Source organism: Emydura macquarii, unplaced genomic scaffold (genome assembly GCF_026122565.2).
Source record: "Emydura macquarii macquarii isolate MOO-44397 ecotype Brisbane River unplaced genomic scaffold, CSIRO-AGI_Emac_v2 contig_1253, whole genome shotgun sequence".
Lineage (NCBI taxonomy): Eukaryota > Metazoa > Chordata > Testudines > Chelidae > Emydura > Emydura macquarii.
This window is the reverse complement of record NW_027131390.1, coordinates 80,773,613-80,788,238: the sequence shown is the minus strand read 5'-3', so window position 1 is coordinate 80,788,238 and position 14,626 is coordinate 80,773,613. Positions and strand designations below refer to the sequence as shown.

Sequence of the window (14,626 nt, the reverse complement as noted above, 5' to 3'; positions counted from 1 at the left end):
TTTCATCACAAAGAGAGCGAGAGAGAGGTGAAACTGTACTCTGGCTGTCTTTCTGCACTGGTTGCAAGTAGATTTAACTACAGCAGAGACACATAATTCAAATTGTAGTCCAGTACTAATCCTTTAAATACATTTATTTATTTGTCAGTAAACAAATGGATTCCTTTCTAAGGTATAACATTTTTATTCAGTGTTGTTTGAAAATGTGTTAATAGTGCAAACTAATATTCATAATTTTTTTTAGGTGAATGTTCTGCGTATTGAAACATAACAACTAATGTAAAGGGTAGCAATAAAAACAGATTTGTCCCTAATTTAAATTTTAAAAGTATAGCAATGAGATCAACAGCAAACTGGAGAATACCACACCACTTTCTGGAATGGTTTTCTCACAGATCTCTGCTCTGCAATTTGAATCCCAGAACCCACTGAGCTTGGGAAAGGTCCCAACTTTCTAGCTAACTTTGAGTACCTTGAATAAGTTAAACACCAATAGTTTTTCATGAAATAAGAAAGAGACAACTTTTGTTTACATGGATAACATTACCTCAGGAATTTTAACTAGAATACTTTTTTTCTAGTTCTCTTTTATATACTTTAGTTTATCCTCTTAAGCTTGTTTATTTAGGGATACAATTTCCCATGATATGTGCCAATATAGTAACTTCTGATGGCAATAATTGGATTGACATGCTTAGATTGAGGGGAAAGTAGTGTTATGTGGAGCACACAAAGGGCTTGTTTAGATGGCATGACAAAGTGCACCAGAGAGGTGTGATTTGTAAAGTGCACTAGCATGCTGCATGCAAACTGCTCTCTAAGAGGTTCCTACTTCACACTAATGTAGTCTCATTTCAAAGTGGACTATGTTAACACAAACTTAGATACTTTTAGAGTGACCCAGCCAGGGCCTATTTGGGACACTTAGAGTGCAACATGCTAGTATGCTGTGCAAATCGTACCTTTCTAGTACACTCTGCTGATGCCATGTAGACAAGCCCTAATTTCCTCCTGAGTATTGTAATTTTTGCTCTAATTTTGTTCCGCATTTTTAATTTCATTTTAACGTCTACAAAAAACCTTTAACACCTGTCTTGTGCTGCCAACTAATCCAGCTCCCCGAGGGCTGCTTCTGACATTCAAATTTCAGAGAAATTTGCCTCCTCAATCTGGATACAGACCTGACTACAGCACAAAGACTGCTGTATTGGTGGAGTTGGTGAAGTATTTATTCCTGGTGATGCTGCAATCTGCCCTTTGAATGCTGCTTCTGCACATCAGACCTCTGTGGATGGCTTAGAGATGGTTTAAGGGCTCTCCAGCTTCATATGCTGATGAATCCCAGTTTTATTTCTAACCTGATCAAGCCAGTCCTGTCAAATAACTTTGCCAAGTGTCTCATTGAGATTGGGGCCTGAGTGAAGGCTAATTGACTGAAGCTCTCTCTCTCCACAAGACTGTGGTGAAACTGGTAGGTTGGAGGAAGCAACTGAAAGGTATGGTGAAGATCCTGTCTTCCCCTCAATGGTGGGTGGGAGACTTCACAATCTAGAGGTATTCTTGGAACCATGGCTCTTAAATGATCATATAGCAGTAGTTTCTAGGAAGGCCTTTTTTTCATTTTCATTTGACCAGGAGTGTGTGACTGTTCCTTTCACATGTGAAGCTTGCCACTATCAACTATGCCTTTCTTACTTGTGCTCTACACAAACGAAAATCAATGCAGAAAGCAGCAGTCCACGTGCTCTGTGAAGTTTCTCACCCTAAGCACATGACACTAATGCTCCATGATGTGTCCTGACTGTTTATTGTCTCTAGATTAAGTTTAAGGTGTTGATTTTAACCTATAAAGTCCTTGAGTGACATGGGATCTGCCCACTTCAGTGAGTGCCTCTCTCCTCCTGTAATATTACCAAAACTTCAGTCAGTAGAGGAGTTCCAGCTGGAATTTCCTCAGGTATAAACTAGAGGGAACAACTGTTTACCATGAGGGACCCCCAATCTCAGAATCTGCTCCTTTTGGTCTGAAATAGCCCAAATTTGGCACACTGCAGGACTCATCTACCTACTCAGATTTTGGGGTGCAATAAGGGGTTATTGTTTGGGATTTTGATTTAATTAGTTATTTTCTCATTTGGGGGTAAGGAGTAGCTGCTGTTTCAATTTTTTATGTGATTCTAATTTTAATTCATGGCAAAAGCCTCTAGAGACCACGATATTTAAAAAAAATAATCAAAAAGAGAGGACAAGATTCTTTCTCAATCATCAGCTAAGACTCTACTCCACTAGTAGCTTACTCCTCTGAAAAAGCACTCAGACTTTTTAGTCTACCAGTCCTTAGTCCTTCATGTTGGTTTGTCCGTTGTCTAACACTCAGAAGTATCATTCATGTTGTCAGAAATAAGACTTTTGGTAGACTGAGGTAACATTAGAAACATGGCTTTCTGGGTTTTGGGAAATAATAAAATGTAAGCAATATATTTCATAACACAGGCAACTCTGTTATGTCTAAACTCTGATTAAATGCCAGAGCCATTTGCAAAGAAAACAGTTTTCTAAATATTACCGAAGACTATTTACGCTAATACTGACAGATGGCTGTAAGATAGACATTAAAATGGTCCACTTTAACAGTTTATATTGGATTTGGTCACTGTTGTTGTGTTTAGATTAATAGAAGGAAAGCAAATGACAAAACCGCAGTTTGAAATTCTTAGGCAAGACTAGTGCATTATGAAGTCAATCATACATGTTATATATTGCATTACTATCGTTATTACATAATGCCATTTAGAATAGTAATGTGGAAGTAATACATAAATATATGAATCTGCATATCAGGCAAATAATAGACTATATAGAGATAATGGTGTAATCAAGATACATTAAAACCCATTTAGATCGTTAAAAATAATAGTTTCATATACACTTTGCACATTTCAAACCTAAAATAAAATAAAAAGTTGAATGTTTGTATGTGTTTAAGATAGGTCTGACTCTTGCCAAAAGCTTGTTCCAATGGGGCCTTAAGGAACCTTTATATAAGGGTTAATCAACCTGTGTTGCCATTGAGTAATGACATGGCTCCTCCATCTCTTCGACATTGAGCACCACTGCTCTGTAATTTTAAACTTATTACCCCACTTCACTCTTTAAAATCTCCTCTCTAGACAGTTATGTTCATAGCTTACTTTCTCGTGCTCAGGAGGTTGGAAAGCATCTTCCTCCAAGCCTGGCACCAATAGTGTTTTGTGATTTTTGGCTTGTACGAAACAGTCATGGAAGAAGGTGGCAATCTTCCATCTTGTTGGGATTCTAGCATAGCAACCTTGTCCATTGAATCCAAGTTTCCTACACATAGCACTCCTGACAAAGCTGGGGCCTTGTCACCTCATAACTATTGTTAATTATCATCATGAAGATAGAGGAAAACAAAAGATGGTGTATTTCCTATTAATACTTGCTTTGACCCTGTAGGGAAACTACTACATTGAAAATTGATTGTCCAGCGGGATTATCTATATTCCCACTGCACAGTTGGGCAAATGCTAAAGACTGATAGTTACTCATATTGCTAAGGGGCATTCATTTATTTTTCTTTTTTAAAATTATTCAAGAGAAGGAAACAACACAAGTAGACTGGTTAAAAAAAACTCAGGCAGCTGGTCATGCATTAGGTTGTGACCAAGTGAAGATACTCTGTGTCATTGAAATAAAAGAGATTGTTGTGTACATTAGTTTTTCAGATGATATACCAAGCTCTTTCCTTTGAACTTTGCTGCTGTTATTCTTCTAATTATCAGGTTGACCTACACTTTATGAAAAAGATACCTCCTGGAGCTGAAGCTTCAAACATTTTAGTTGGTGAACTAGAGTTCTTGGATCGTGCCGTAGTTGCTTTTGTTAGATTGTCCCCTGCAGTATTGCTTTCAGGACTAGCTGAAGTTCCAATTCCAACAAGGTAAGTGTAGATTGTGCTAAAAATATAGATGGTAGTTGATTCCATTTCACATTTTTCTAATTTGCATCCCTTGTGGATGTGGGTGGGAATCAGCCTTATTGTTTACCCAGTTATGAATTGAGTGAGGGGAGGGCACCTTTCCTTTCTTCCTTTAAATAATGCATAGTTAGGCATCAGGTCCAATAATGCACCTATGTGCCATTCCAAGAAGTAAAAGCAGAAGTGCACTGTTTCTGAAATCATGATAAACACATTAGCATATTTGAATTACAAACATTTCAGCTGAATTGCTAAAAAGCTGAAGGAGTAAACAGCAAAGAGGTTGATTAGGTTGCCTTGGAGCTGTAATTGTTTGCATAATCCTGCATGACTTTTCCTGGAAGGAGAAATGACAAAATAAATAAATAAATTGGCATGAAAAATAGAGCCTGTTTCAATTCTTCTTTATTAACATAGCATTGTTCAAGAGCAGTGGCATCTGGGGATAAACAACTGGAAAAAGAGAGAACTGAAAGGGGTGATTGGGTTCTAGTATCCACATATTTCACCACTGTCCCTACCATCATTTGTTCTCCTTGATTAGACCCCTTCTCTTTGCTTCCTTGGATTTGACTTGGGAACCTGGGGGGAGAGTGGGGGAGAGGGGGAAGAAATGAATCCTACGTTTTTATTTTATTTTCTAAATAATTTAAAAAGTTAAGTAAAAAAATTACCTAGGAAAACTAAACACTAAGAATGCTACCACAATATAAATAATGATATGATGATAAAAATGTTGTTATTTGTGAAAAATTAGAAGTCATTGGTATTAACACAAATGTCTGTGAAAATATTAATAATTATTACTAATAATTAAATAAATATTAATATATAATTATTTTTAATATGAGGGCCTAATTGTGGCCCAGCTAATGTGGTGTTGCAGGGTCATTGTGCACAGCAGAATGGCCAGGGAAGAAGGCTTTGCACAGCTGTTACATCCCCTTCTTGCACATGTAGGCACAAAATGGGATGTGAACTGGGCAGAACCTTGACTTCACCCCACTAATGTGCCAGATAGCATAACTGCGCCAATGCACTGCAGGCAGAATACGAGCAGTTTACTCCCTCCCTCAAGCAGTGAGGAAACCAGCAGGGAGATTGTGTCGCTTGGCAATGTAATAGTGCCCATTACTCTTAGCTCATGGCAAAGCCACGAGTGATCTCGATAATTATTTGTCCAAGAATTCATGCTAGAAGTGCTCTGTTCATCATTCATTTTTTGCCATTTGCTCATTTTAAACATTTCAGGGAGCAGAAACAAAACCATGTGATTTGGGTGACCAGTCACAACTTGACTATTCATGATGTAAATAGCTTGACCACCTCATAGATGGTAAAAATTGTTCATATAAATACTTGGTGAATACTTATGGATAACAAGTATATTCACTGAATTCAGTTTCTGAGTGATTTGTAAGGACAGAAAAGGGCTAAATTCTCAGTGGATAATTAGATCAGCTCTAATTGGGTTTGTCACTTTAGTAAACATGACCTTGGAAAACAAATCTGGCTGCTGGCTGGCTAACTAGCAAAAAAGGCCATACAAGGATGAAAGCGCCACATACTGCATCTTCTTTATATAACTTAGCTCTCAAGAGCTGGTCAAAAATGGTATGTTCTGCAAAAAACAGGGAATAAAACTTCTCAAAATTTTTGATGAAAAATTCAAAAACATTTTTGTTTTTGAGACTGAAAATGTTTTGAGTTTTCCAGTTTTTTTCCCCCCACCCTTTTCTCTTTTCAATTTTCCTGCTAATAAAAAGGTGGGGCTTTTTTTTTTTTTTTTTTTTTTTTTTGAATGATTGGAAAATTTAAAGAACATTTTTCATAGAAATAATTTTTTGTCAGAAAAAAGTTTAAAACCAAAAAAATTGACAATGGTTTTTCTATATATGGCAACCAGAGCTCTGGACAGAACATTTCTTAGTTCTGACACTTGAAAATGGATGTATAGGGAATAGCATAGAGGAGAACTGGAATCCACTTAAATACAAGAGAAAGTGAGAGGACAAAAATGCTTATTTTCTATCCTTTGTGTCCAGCTATTTGGGGATGTTCCATACTATTGCAAAATGCTGCTAACTGATAAATAAATGATTCTGTCAAAAATACTTTTGCCTAATTTTTTAGATTGCCCACAATTTAATTGCATGTTTGTGGTACATAAGTAGTTTGGGTATTTACAGCTATTCAGTCCATCACTGAATGCTCCTTGCATAACACACATTTATGTAATGTTTTGTAACTGTATGTCCAATTTTAAATTACTACGTAAGGATATTTAGAGAGAGGTTATTCACTCCCTTTCCCCGCACCCCCCTTTAGACATCACAATTTTTTATGAACTTTTCTGTGTTAAATGGTGTTAATTTCAGTTTTTCATTCTTTAAATATCTGGTTTTTTGCCTTTTATTTACAGATTTTTGTTTATACTTCTGGGACCACTAGGGAAGGGCCAACAGTACCATGAGATTGGAAGATCAATTGCAACGCTAATGACAGATGAGGTATTTATCTATTAACTGTCATTTGTACAGTTGTTTCTAACTGAAGATGACCCCAAACCAAAAAGTTCACCAGACTCAGTGCTCATCAGTACTCCTGAAATACTTTGCCAATCTGCCTAATTAGTGGGAATACTGTCATTTTTAAGTCAGTCTTTGAAAAACTCTCTTTAAAGGAAAGAGTTAGCAATTACATCCTGATGTTAGCCAATAGCTAATAAATGTGTAGGCCTGTGAAGTTATTTGCAGAGTTACTGTAACATTTTCATGAAAATATTGTCTATAACTGACCTATCTGCAAACCTCCTAACACCCCTGAGTGACTAGATACCTGACAGTCACTAACCTCAAGCACTTACTTTTGTCTCTGAACCCTTGTATTTTAGTATTTTGATTTTGTGGTCTAACGTTCAACACCATGATTGTATTCCTGCTGCTATAGCCAAGCACACAGGCATGCTTTCTTGATCTATCTGGCCTTTTTCAGTGAAGTTGCATAGATGTACCCAAAGATAGGATTTGAGTCTCCAGTTGGAACATAGTTTAACCATTCTTATGATATGCAAAGAGAATTAGAATCCAGTTTATGATCCCATAGCTGAGGTGTTTATAGCAAGAAACTTTTGTCACTGAAGTAAGCAGATAGGTGTTGAGAAACAAAATTCACAGTCACAGATCAGATCTGTTGAACAGGAAGATGCCATTTTTACAGAGTCACTTTTCAATGGAAACAACCACACTTTGCTGAATTTTCCAAGGATCTTACAGTGTAATCTTGAAGGGTGCATTCCACAGTGGCTATCCTACTCGAAACTACAGCTAGTTCAAAATTGTGATTCATTTTAAAAGTGGGGAAATAAATAAATTGCATACTATATAGGAGATGTGGACATCGTAAAAGATTTTACACGTAAAATGAGAATCTTTCATGTTGCACTTTTTTTGTTTTCTTTAACAGGTATTCCATGATGTTGCTTATAAAGCTAAAGATCGTAATGACCTGGTTTCTGGAATAGATGAGTTTCTTGATCAGGTTACAGTTCTCCCTCCTGGAGAATGGGACCCAACAATTCGAATAGAGCCACCCAAAAATGTTCCCTCTCAGGTATGCACAGTGCAAGATTAGAGTTTCTAAAAGTGTAGTGGATTAAAAATGTTGTACAGTAAAGTCTTTTATTAATCTACCATGGCAATAGAGGCAGCTAAAGTATTAATTTACTTACTTACACTGACCCTTAACTGGGAAGAACAATTCCCTGCAGTGCTGAGATTGTTGTTCATACTTAGTTCAGTTCGGGGCTTTCCTGAGCAGAGACAAATAGTTGCAAGAAATAGTACAAAATAAAATGCATTGATTTGGACTTTTATGTAGATACTAGAACGGGGATGGCCAAACTGTGGCTCGTCAACTGCATGTGGCTCTTTTACAGTTAAAGTGCAGCTCACAGAGCCCCGTATGCCCCCACTATTCTCCATCTCCCAGAGTGGGGTGGGGAGCTCAGCGCTTCTGCTCCGCGGTGGGTCTAGAGTATTTGGCCCAGCAGAGAGGGGGGTCCTGTGAACTAGAGTGACAAGTGTATTGGAAGTATCTGAGAAATACTTCTCTCCAATAGACCCCGTACTCATTTAATTATTTTATGGTATAAAATGTCCGTTGTTCATTTCTAAGCTGATCTAGTGATTTTATTAAAATCTAAAGGTCTTTTGTTCATGTAATCCTCTCTGGGAAAATTATGCCTTTATCTGTGTGCTGATTATTCTATAGAAGAGCAGACACAAGAGCCTTAATATTGATAATAGGATATCAGTAACACAAAACAAAATGCTGTGCACACTCCACCCCCTGGGGAAAGAATGAGAAAAAAACTTGACAGATGTTAGTCACCTTGCTTAATGCACTACTGAAAAGCGCACACATACTACGGTGAAAAGCGCTATACAAGAAACTATATAATATAGACTAGAATAGGAGGTGTAGATCATGGTTTTGGATAAAACAATCACTTTATTACCTTACTTCCAAGGGCATTGGTTGCCTAGTTTTCAAAGGGCAGGACTGTAAAAGCAATAATACAGTTTTATTCTTACTTTGGTCCTTGGTGCACTTCAAATAAGAGATCAGTAGGGTAAGTAAAGTCATTTTAAGATTGACGCAAAGGAGGAAAATTGGTACACAATCTCTATCTTCCATAGAAATGGTTAATAAATGAGAAGTTGTGAAGCCATTGTTATTCTACAGAGACATAGATTTTAAAATGTGTTTATTTTTCTTAAATTGTGCCCTTGGCTTCCCTAGAAATGCACCATTCTCATCAGGTGTAGGTATAAATAAGACTAGGAAAAGTGAGGAATAACGGAATATTTTTGTTCTAACTAGATTGCATTCCTAAACTGTTAATTAATTGTTACTGCACATTCGGCAAATGGTTATTGAACAATGAGTATTTGGCTTTTTAAATGTTATCTACTTTTCTACTATTAAATTATAATTGTACTGCATTAGAAATTGTTTGTTTGGCACCTCAAGTGTCTTGGTGAGAGAATGCTTTTCACATAAATATTATTTTGTTTATTGTTATATTCAGTAGATGGTTCTGCTTTTGCTAGGTTGCTAGTTTTAAGTGGAAATACAATGACCTAGAAAGAGAACAGATATAAAACATCCTGGGCTGTTATTCATTTAAAATGGTTTTTTTGGCCCAGACTTTCCTTGGATCCAATTTTTTATTTATTTTTTTACAGCAGAGGAGCCCCTTCTGGTATTTCCATATATATAGTTCTTCTACACCTTATGGGTGAAACACCATGACAAAGTTTGGGAAATCCTTATGAGATTGATTTACAATTATTGCAGCACTTTAAGGGTTCAACTTCTAGCCACACTGGGCCAAATCTACTGGACAGAGCCTTAAGGATAGGTAGATCCACTGCGCACTGAGCTAAGCAATTCTGGAACATGGAAGGGTCTCTGAGATGAGTCATAACTGCTGCATAGGAGGTGGGTGCTTCTCTGCTAGCAGGGAGGTAGAGACGTAAAGTAAATGAAGTCCTCCACCTCCTTTTCCCCCCCGAGTAAGACAACCTCTTCTGTCCGTGCTCTGGGAGTTACTGTAGACCTTGGCCAACAGGACCCCTCACAAAAGGAGAGAGGGTATCAGGAATATATGTATGAGGGTCCCTATTTGCTTACATTAAAAAAAATTGGTGGACCTGTATAGCTATGGAGCAAGGGATTGTCCTACAGTCTTGACTGACCCTTTTGTTACTCTCTGGTTCATAGCAGCAGTACCTTTGATCCCTCCCTGCTGTGGCTTAGCAGCTTGTGGGGCAGAGGTGAAATCCCAGCAGACTTGTTATTTGCCCAACGTGGTGGTCGATATGGACCGCAGGGTAAACTAACCTATTCGGTAGCCAGTGTATCTCGATGGTGTCAGTAACACCTTTTCTGGGACAGGGGTCCAGCTTCTAGCCCCTGCCCACATCTGGACTTTGCTGTGCCTTCCTCTTGAAGAGAAGCAGTTTGACACTGGATAGAGCTATTACCATGGCCACCACTGAGAGTTCCTACTGACTGAAACCATCTCACTTCTGGCCATCTCTGCTCCTGTTGAGAGAGGGTTACTTCGGAAGCTCAGAAGCAGTGCTACTAATTGATCAGCCATGCTGCTGTATCCTGCTGCTTGCAAGCTACTTCTGTTGGTCATAGCACCCCAACCTATTTGAAGTCAGCACAGCTTCATCAAATGACAACACTAGACAGAATGGACACATACATATAATTTATATGTGCACATCCCTTTCACGAATGCATAGAAACTGAAAAGGATAGTCTACAGGAAAAATAACTGACTACGCCACATGCCTAATTGTGTCCTTTGCTAAAACTGTATTTTGGATTAAACTCGATAGAAAATGTCTTTTCTTTCTTGCAGGAGAAGCGTAAGATCCCAGGAGTGCCAAATGGAACAGCAGCTCATGGGGACCCAGAACCACTTGGAGGACATAGTGGACCAGAATTGCAACGGACTGGAAAGTTAGTGGAAAATGTGTTTAAATGTGATATTAATTTTTTAAGCAACATACTTCCAAGAGGAAGTCTAATTGCTTGATTCTCAGCCATGCTGATATAGCATGTCACTGAGTTCATGGTAATGGAGTTATTCTTAATTTATGTATCTCTAAATAAGTGGAGAAACAGGCTCTTAGTTGCTAATTTACACCATTAGTTATCTATGGTCTATGTTTTCTACTCTCTTTGTTTAATGTAAGCTCTTTTCTCAATAATATATGATGGTCAAGCCACCGGTAATCATGATTAATGCTGCTTGTTCTGTATAGTGTGAAAGGATTGGTGGAAGAGGCCTGCTCTCATTTGTGATGAAAATTTAGACAATTTTATTGTTGAGCATGTTCAGAGGCAGAGTTGTGCAGCTCTCGCTTTTCCTCAAACACACTAGGCCAAAATATTCCCTAACATATGCAGCTCCCATTGACATGAATGATTGTTGTGTGCAAACGTGTCTGAGGACCTAAAGTATGGGTGTATGTTCTTTTCTAATATTATATTTTTAAACACATAGGCTTTTATTGGGCTCCCCAAGTGCCATATCATCATATATCCTTTTGTTCTATATATCATGCTCCATATATCCTTCTCTCTGCACTCTTTTAAGACATACTTTTGCCCTCCTTGACCTTGGGATTGGCCAGGAGATAGTTCATCCCCTCCAATCAAACTTAAAGCAACCTCAGCACTGCTCTAAAATTATGGCTGGCTGCTTACAGTCCCAAGGGGCCATTCTGATAGCTAGAGATTGTCAGAGTGCAACGACATGTCAGCCATGTCCCTTTAACCCAGCTATACTCAGTATATCAGGAGCCAAGGGAGAAGAGGTATCCTAGAGGCTCCATGCCAATGATACCACTCAGGAATTCCTGTTATGCAAGGGAAATCCAGAGATTTGTGAAACCAGCTTTAGCATTTTTGTACTGCTGGAATGGAGCAAAGTAGATGGATTGATGGGAAGGATCTAGCTCATAATTTTAATATATTTATTTATTGAGTGTATTTGGTGCAGTACAAATCACAAAGGAAAACACAGTCCTTATCCTGAGAAGATTATATCCTATTATATCCTGCATTCAGCTCCAACAAATAATACGCTTGAGGCTAGATTTTTAAATATCAATGATCAAGTACATTTTGTGCCTGGAAACAGGGCATTTATGCAGGCAAATGTACATTATGATATCCATTTGTGTATGCTCTTGTGGTAATTCTAGGCACAAGTGCAATGCACGCATGCAAATAATGAAGTATTTTTGTGCATGACCCTCTAGCAACTTTTAAAAAATCTAGGCTTTTATGACTTTGATGGTTGTCAAATAAAAATATTGGAGATCAGTTTGATTTTAATACACATCTTAGTGGGTTACTGTGCATATACTGCACAGAAAAAGTCAGGTCCAAAGAGAATGAAGTTGCAGTGATCAAAGGGAGAGATGATGAAGGCATGGAAAAGGGCTTTTGCAGTAGGAATGGAGGAGACTATATTTTAGAAATATAGAGGAAGAAGCAACAGGCTGTAGTGAGAAACTGGATGATGTGAAATGACAGTGGCATTCTCATCCATGCTGGAGAAAAGAGGGGATATGAAGGTATGGAACGAAAAAGGAGAGTGTTTGCCATGTTGCATCTCAGACGGCAGAAGCACAGACACACAGATGTCTGAGAGGCATTTGAAGATGTGAGAGTTGAATATGAGTGGAAGAGTTGGAGGTTGCTTTAGAAGACATTGACAAAGAGATAATTAAAGCCAGGGGACCATCTGAATTAGCCCAGGGAGAGAGAGAGAATAGAGGAAGAAGCAGAGGGGACTGAGAATAAAGTCCTTCAGGACAGACAGTATAGAGTGGGAACAGGGAAGACTGGAAGCTGCACTCACCCAAAGAAATTCTGAAAGAGTCTGAGAGCTTGATAGGTGTAATCAAGGAGAGAGATATGTGGAAGTGCTATGATGGAGGACACAACTCTTGGAGAATGGGTGTTACTTGAAGTGTTACAGTTAGCTCAGTGTGTTCTCTGTGGAACAGGACCTGCCATACAACATTTTTATTAAAATTATTTATATAAAGAAGTCCTTTTCTGTAAAGTAAAAGACTTTAGGCCAGACCCTCAGCAGCAGTAAATCAGTGTTGCTGAATTAAAGTTAATGGAATTATGGAGATTTTTACTTGATTTAAAGGAACTATTATTTATAACTATCAAAGACAACAATGACATGAGATCATGAACTGGGTTTACATATGAGCCATTGCCATTTAAGAAATCTCTTTTGTTGTTTGCTCTCTGTCCCATCTCCCTCGGGGCTACTTTTTGGATTGTCTTGAACAGTGTGTGCGCAGATGCCCCCTCACCACCACAGAAACTCAGTCCAGGTGCTGAATGAGTTATTTATTTAACTTGACTAGAGTATTTGGCCCAGAGGCTGTGTCAATCTTATACCATTTATGAAAATGTATCCTGTTGCTTCCTAATACTGTACAAAACTTGGTTAGGTTTTGCAGAGGGCAAGAACTCACCCTAGAAGGCTTCTTTTGAGAACATATTTTAAACTGCAAATATCCAGCCTCCCTTACCTATGTTAAGTATTATACATCTCTGTGAGTAGTTCCAGCAATCTCAGTGGACTACTCATGGATCAAAATAGTACTCAACATGAGTAAAGATGCTAGAGAGCTATTCTGTATCTGTAGCAGGTGTGAGATGAAAAAGAGGAAAGATAGTTCACTGGTTTAAGGCACTAGCTCTGGGATTTGGGAGACCTGGACTCAAGTTCCTGCTCCACCACAGACTTCCTGTGTGACTGTGAGCAAGTCACTTGGTGTCTCTAGTCCCAGTTCCCTCTCTGTGAAATGAGGAGAATAGCACTGCCCTCCTTCACATCAGCTTTATTAGGATAAATACTGTAAAGAGTGTGAGGCACTCAGGAGCAGGAGATACAGTTACCTTAGGTTTCGCATGCACAGGCTTCATAATTCATCCCAGTGGTGAAAGCAAATGGAACTCTCTTTCTTTCTGTCTTTATTTTTTTTTCCCTTTTTCTTAGGTTTTTTGGGGGATTGATTTTAGATATCAAAAGAAAAGCTCCCTTCTTCTGGAGTGACTTCAGGGATGCTTTCAGTCTACAGTGTCTAGCATCATTTCTATTTCTCTACTGTGCTTGTATGTCTCCTGTCATCACATTTGGCGGTCTGCTGGGAGAAGCAACTGAAGGTCGTATAGTATGTGTTTTACTTTAATCTGAACTTTTAAAACACATTTACTTTTTTAGGTTTGTGGTTAGTGTTTTCTTAATATTGAATGAGTCGCCTTTAAAATGTTGCAGTCTGAAACTGCATTGTAACATACAGTACTTGGACTTTGATAGAAAACCTCTGAAAGTACAATCTTCTTTTCACGTGCAGAGTGCAATAGAATCTTTGTTTGGCGCGTCCATGACTGGAATAGCCTACTCTCTCTTTGGTGGACAGCCTCTGACTATACTGGGCAGCACAGGGCCAGTGCTGGTGTTTGAAAAGATATTATTCAAATTTTGCAAGTAAGTGAAGTAATTTTCATTATTTTAACTTTCAGAGGATGTTTTCAATATGCGTGTGGCTAAATCATACTTATACATCCCCTGGCAGCGTGCTGAACATTTGCCTATGTGTAATTTACATTTGGTTACCTTTTTCATGTGTGATGTCATGAACTACATTTTAATTGAGGACAATCTGTATAAAATTAGAAATATAACAAAGGGCATGATCCCATGTTAGTCCATGAGAGATATCCATACCTTCTACCATAAGATGAGAAGTCAGGATTGTGGGAAACATTGCTCAGACTTTTAGAGGCACACTAGAAAGTATGCAGTGACCAAAACAAAGGGGACTGTTAATGGTAAGAAGTGCTTATTTTTCACTTTAAAACTGTTCTGAAAAGAATACAAACTCAGATTGGTATTGGATAGTTTCCTGTTCCAAAATTATTAAATTTAAATCTCATGAATGGAATTCACCCTGTAAAATCAGACACACTTCATGGCTTTTCAGCTTTTTATCATTCATAAAAGCA

The 14,626-nt window shown here is 38.2% G+C and overlaps 1 protein-coding gene across 2 annotated transcripts in view; it reads left to right on the top strand.

Moving 5' to 3' along the window:
• The window catches only part of SLC4A10 (solute carrier family 4 member 10), a 171,542-nt gene that overhangs the window by 110,246 nt on the left and 46,670 nt on the right, over window positions 1-14,626 (top strand). For both annotated transcript variants that reach the window (XM_067549364.1, XM_067549362.1), the window contains exons 8-13: window positions 3,804-3,961; window positions 6,423-6,510; window positions 7,466-7,612; window positions 10,440-10,540; window positions 13,617-13,791; window positions 13,975-14,108. In XM_067549364.1, the coding sequence (XP_067405465.1) occupies window positions 3,804-3,961; window positions 6,423-6,510; window positions 7,466-7,612; window positions 10,440-10,540; window positions 13,617-13,791; window positions 13,975-14,108 (803 nt within the window). The remainder of the gene's footprint in view (window positions 1-3,803; window positions 3,962-6,422; window positions 6,511-7,465; window positions 7,613-10,439; window positions 10,541-13,616; window positions 13,792-13,974; window positions 14,109-14,626) is intronic.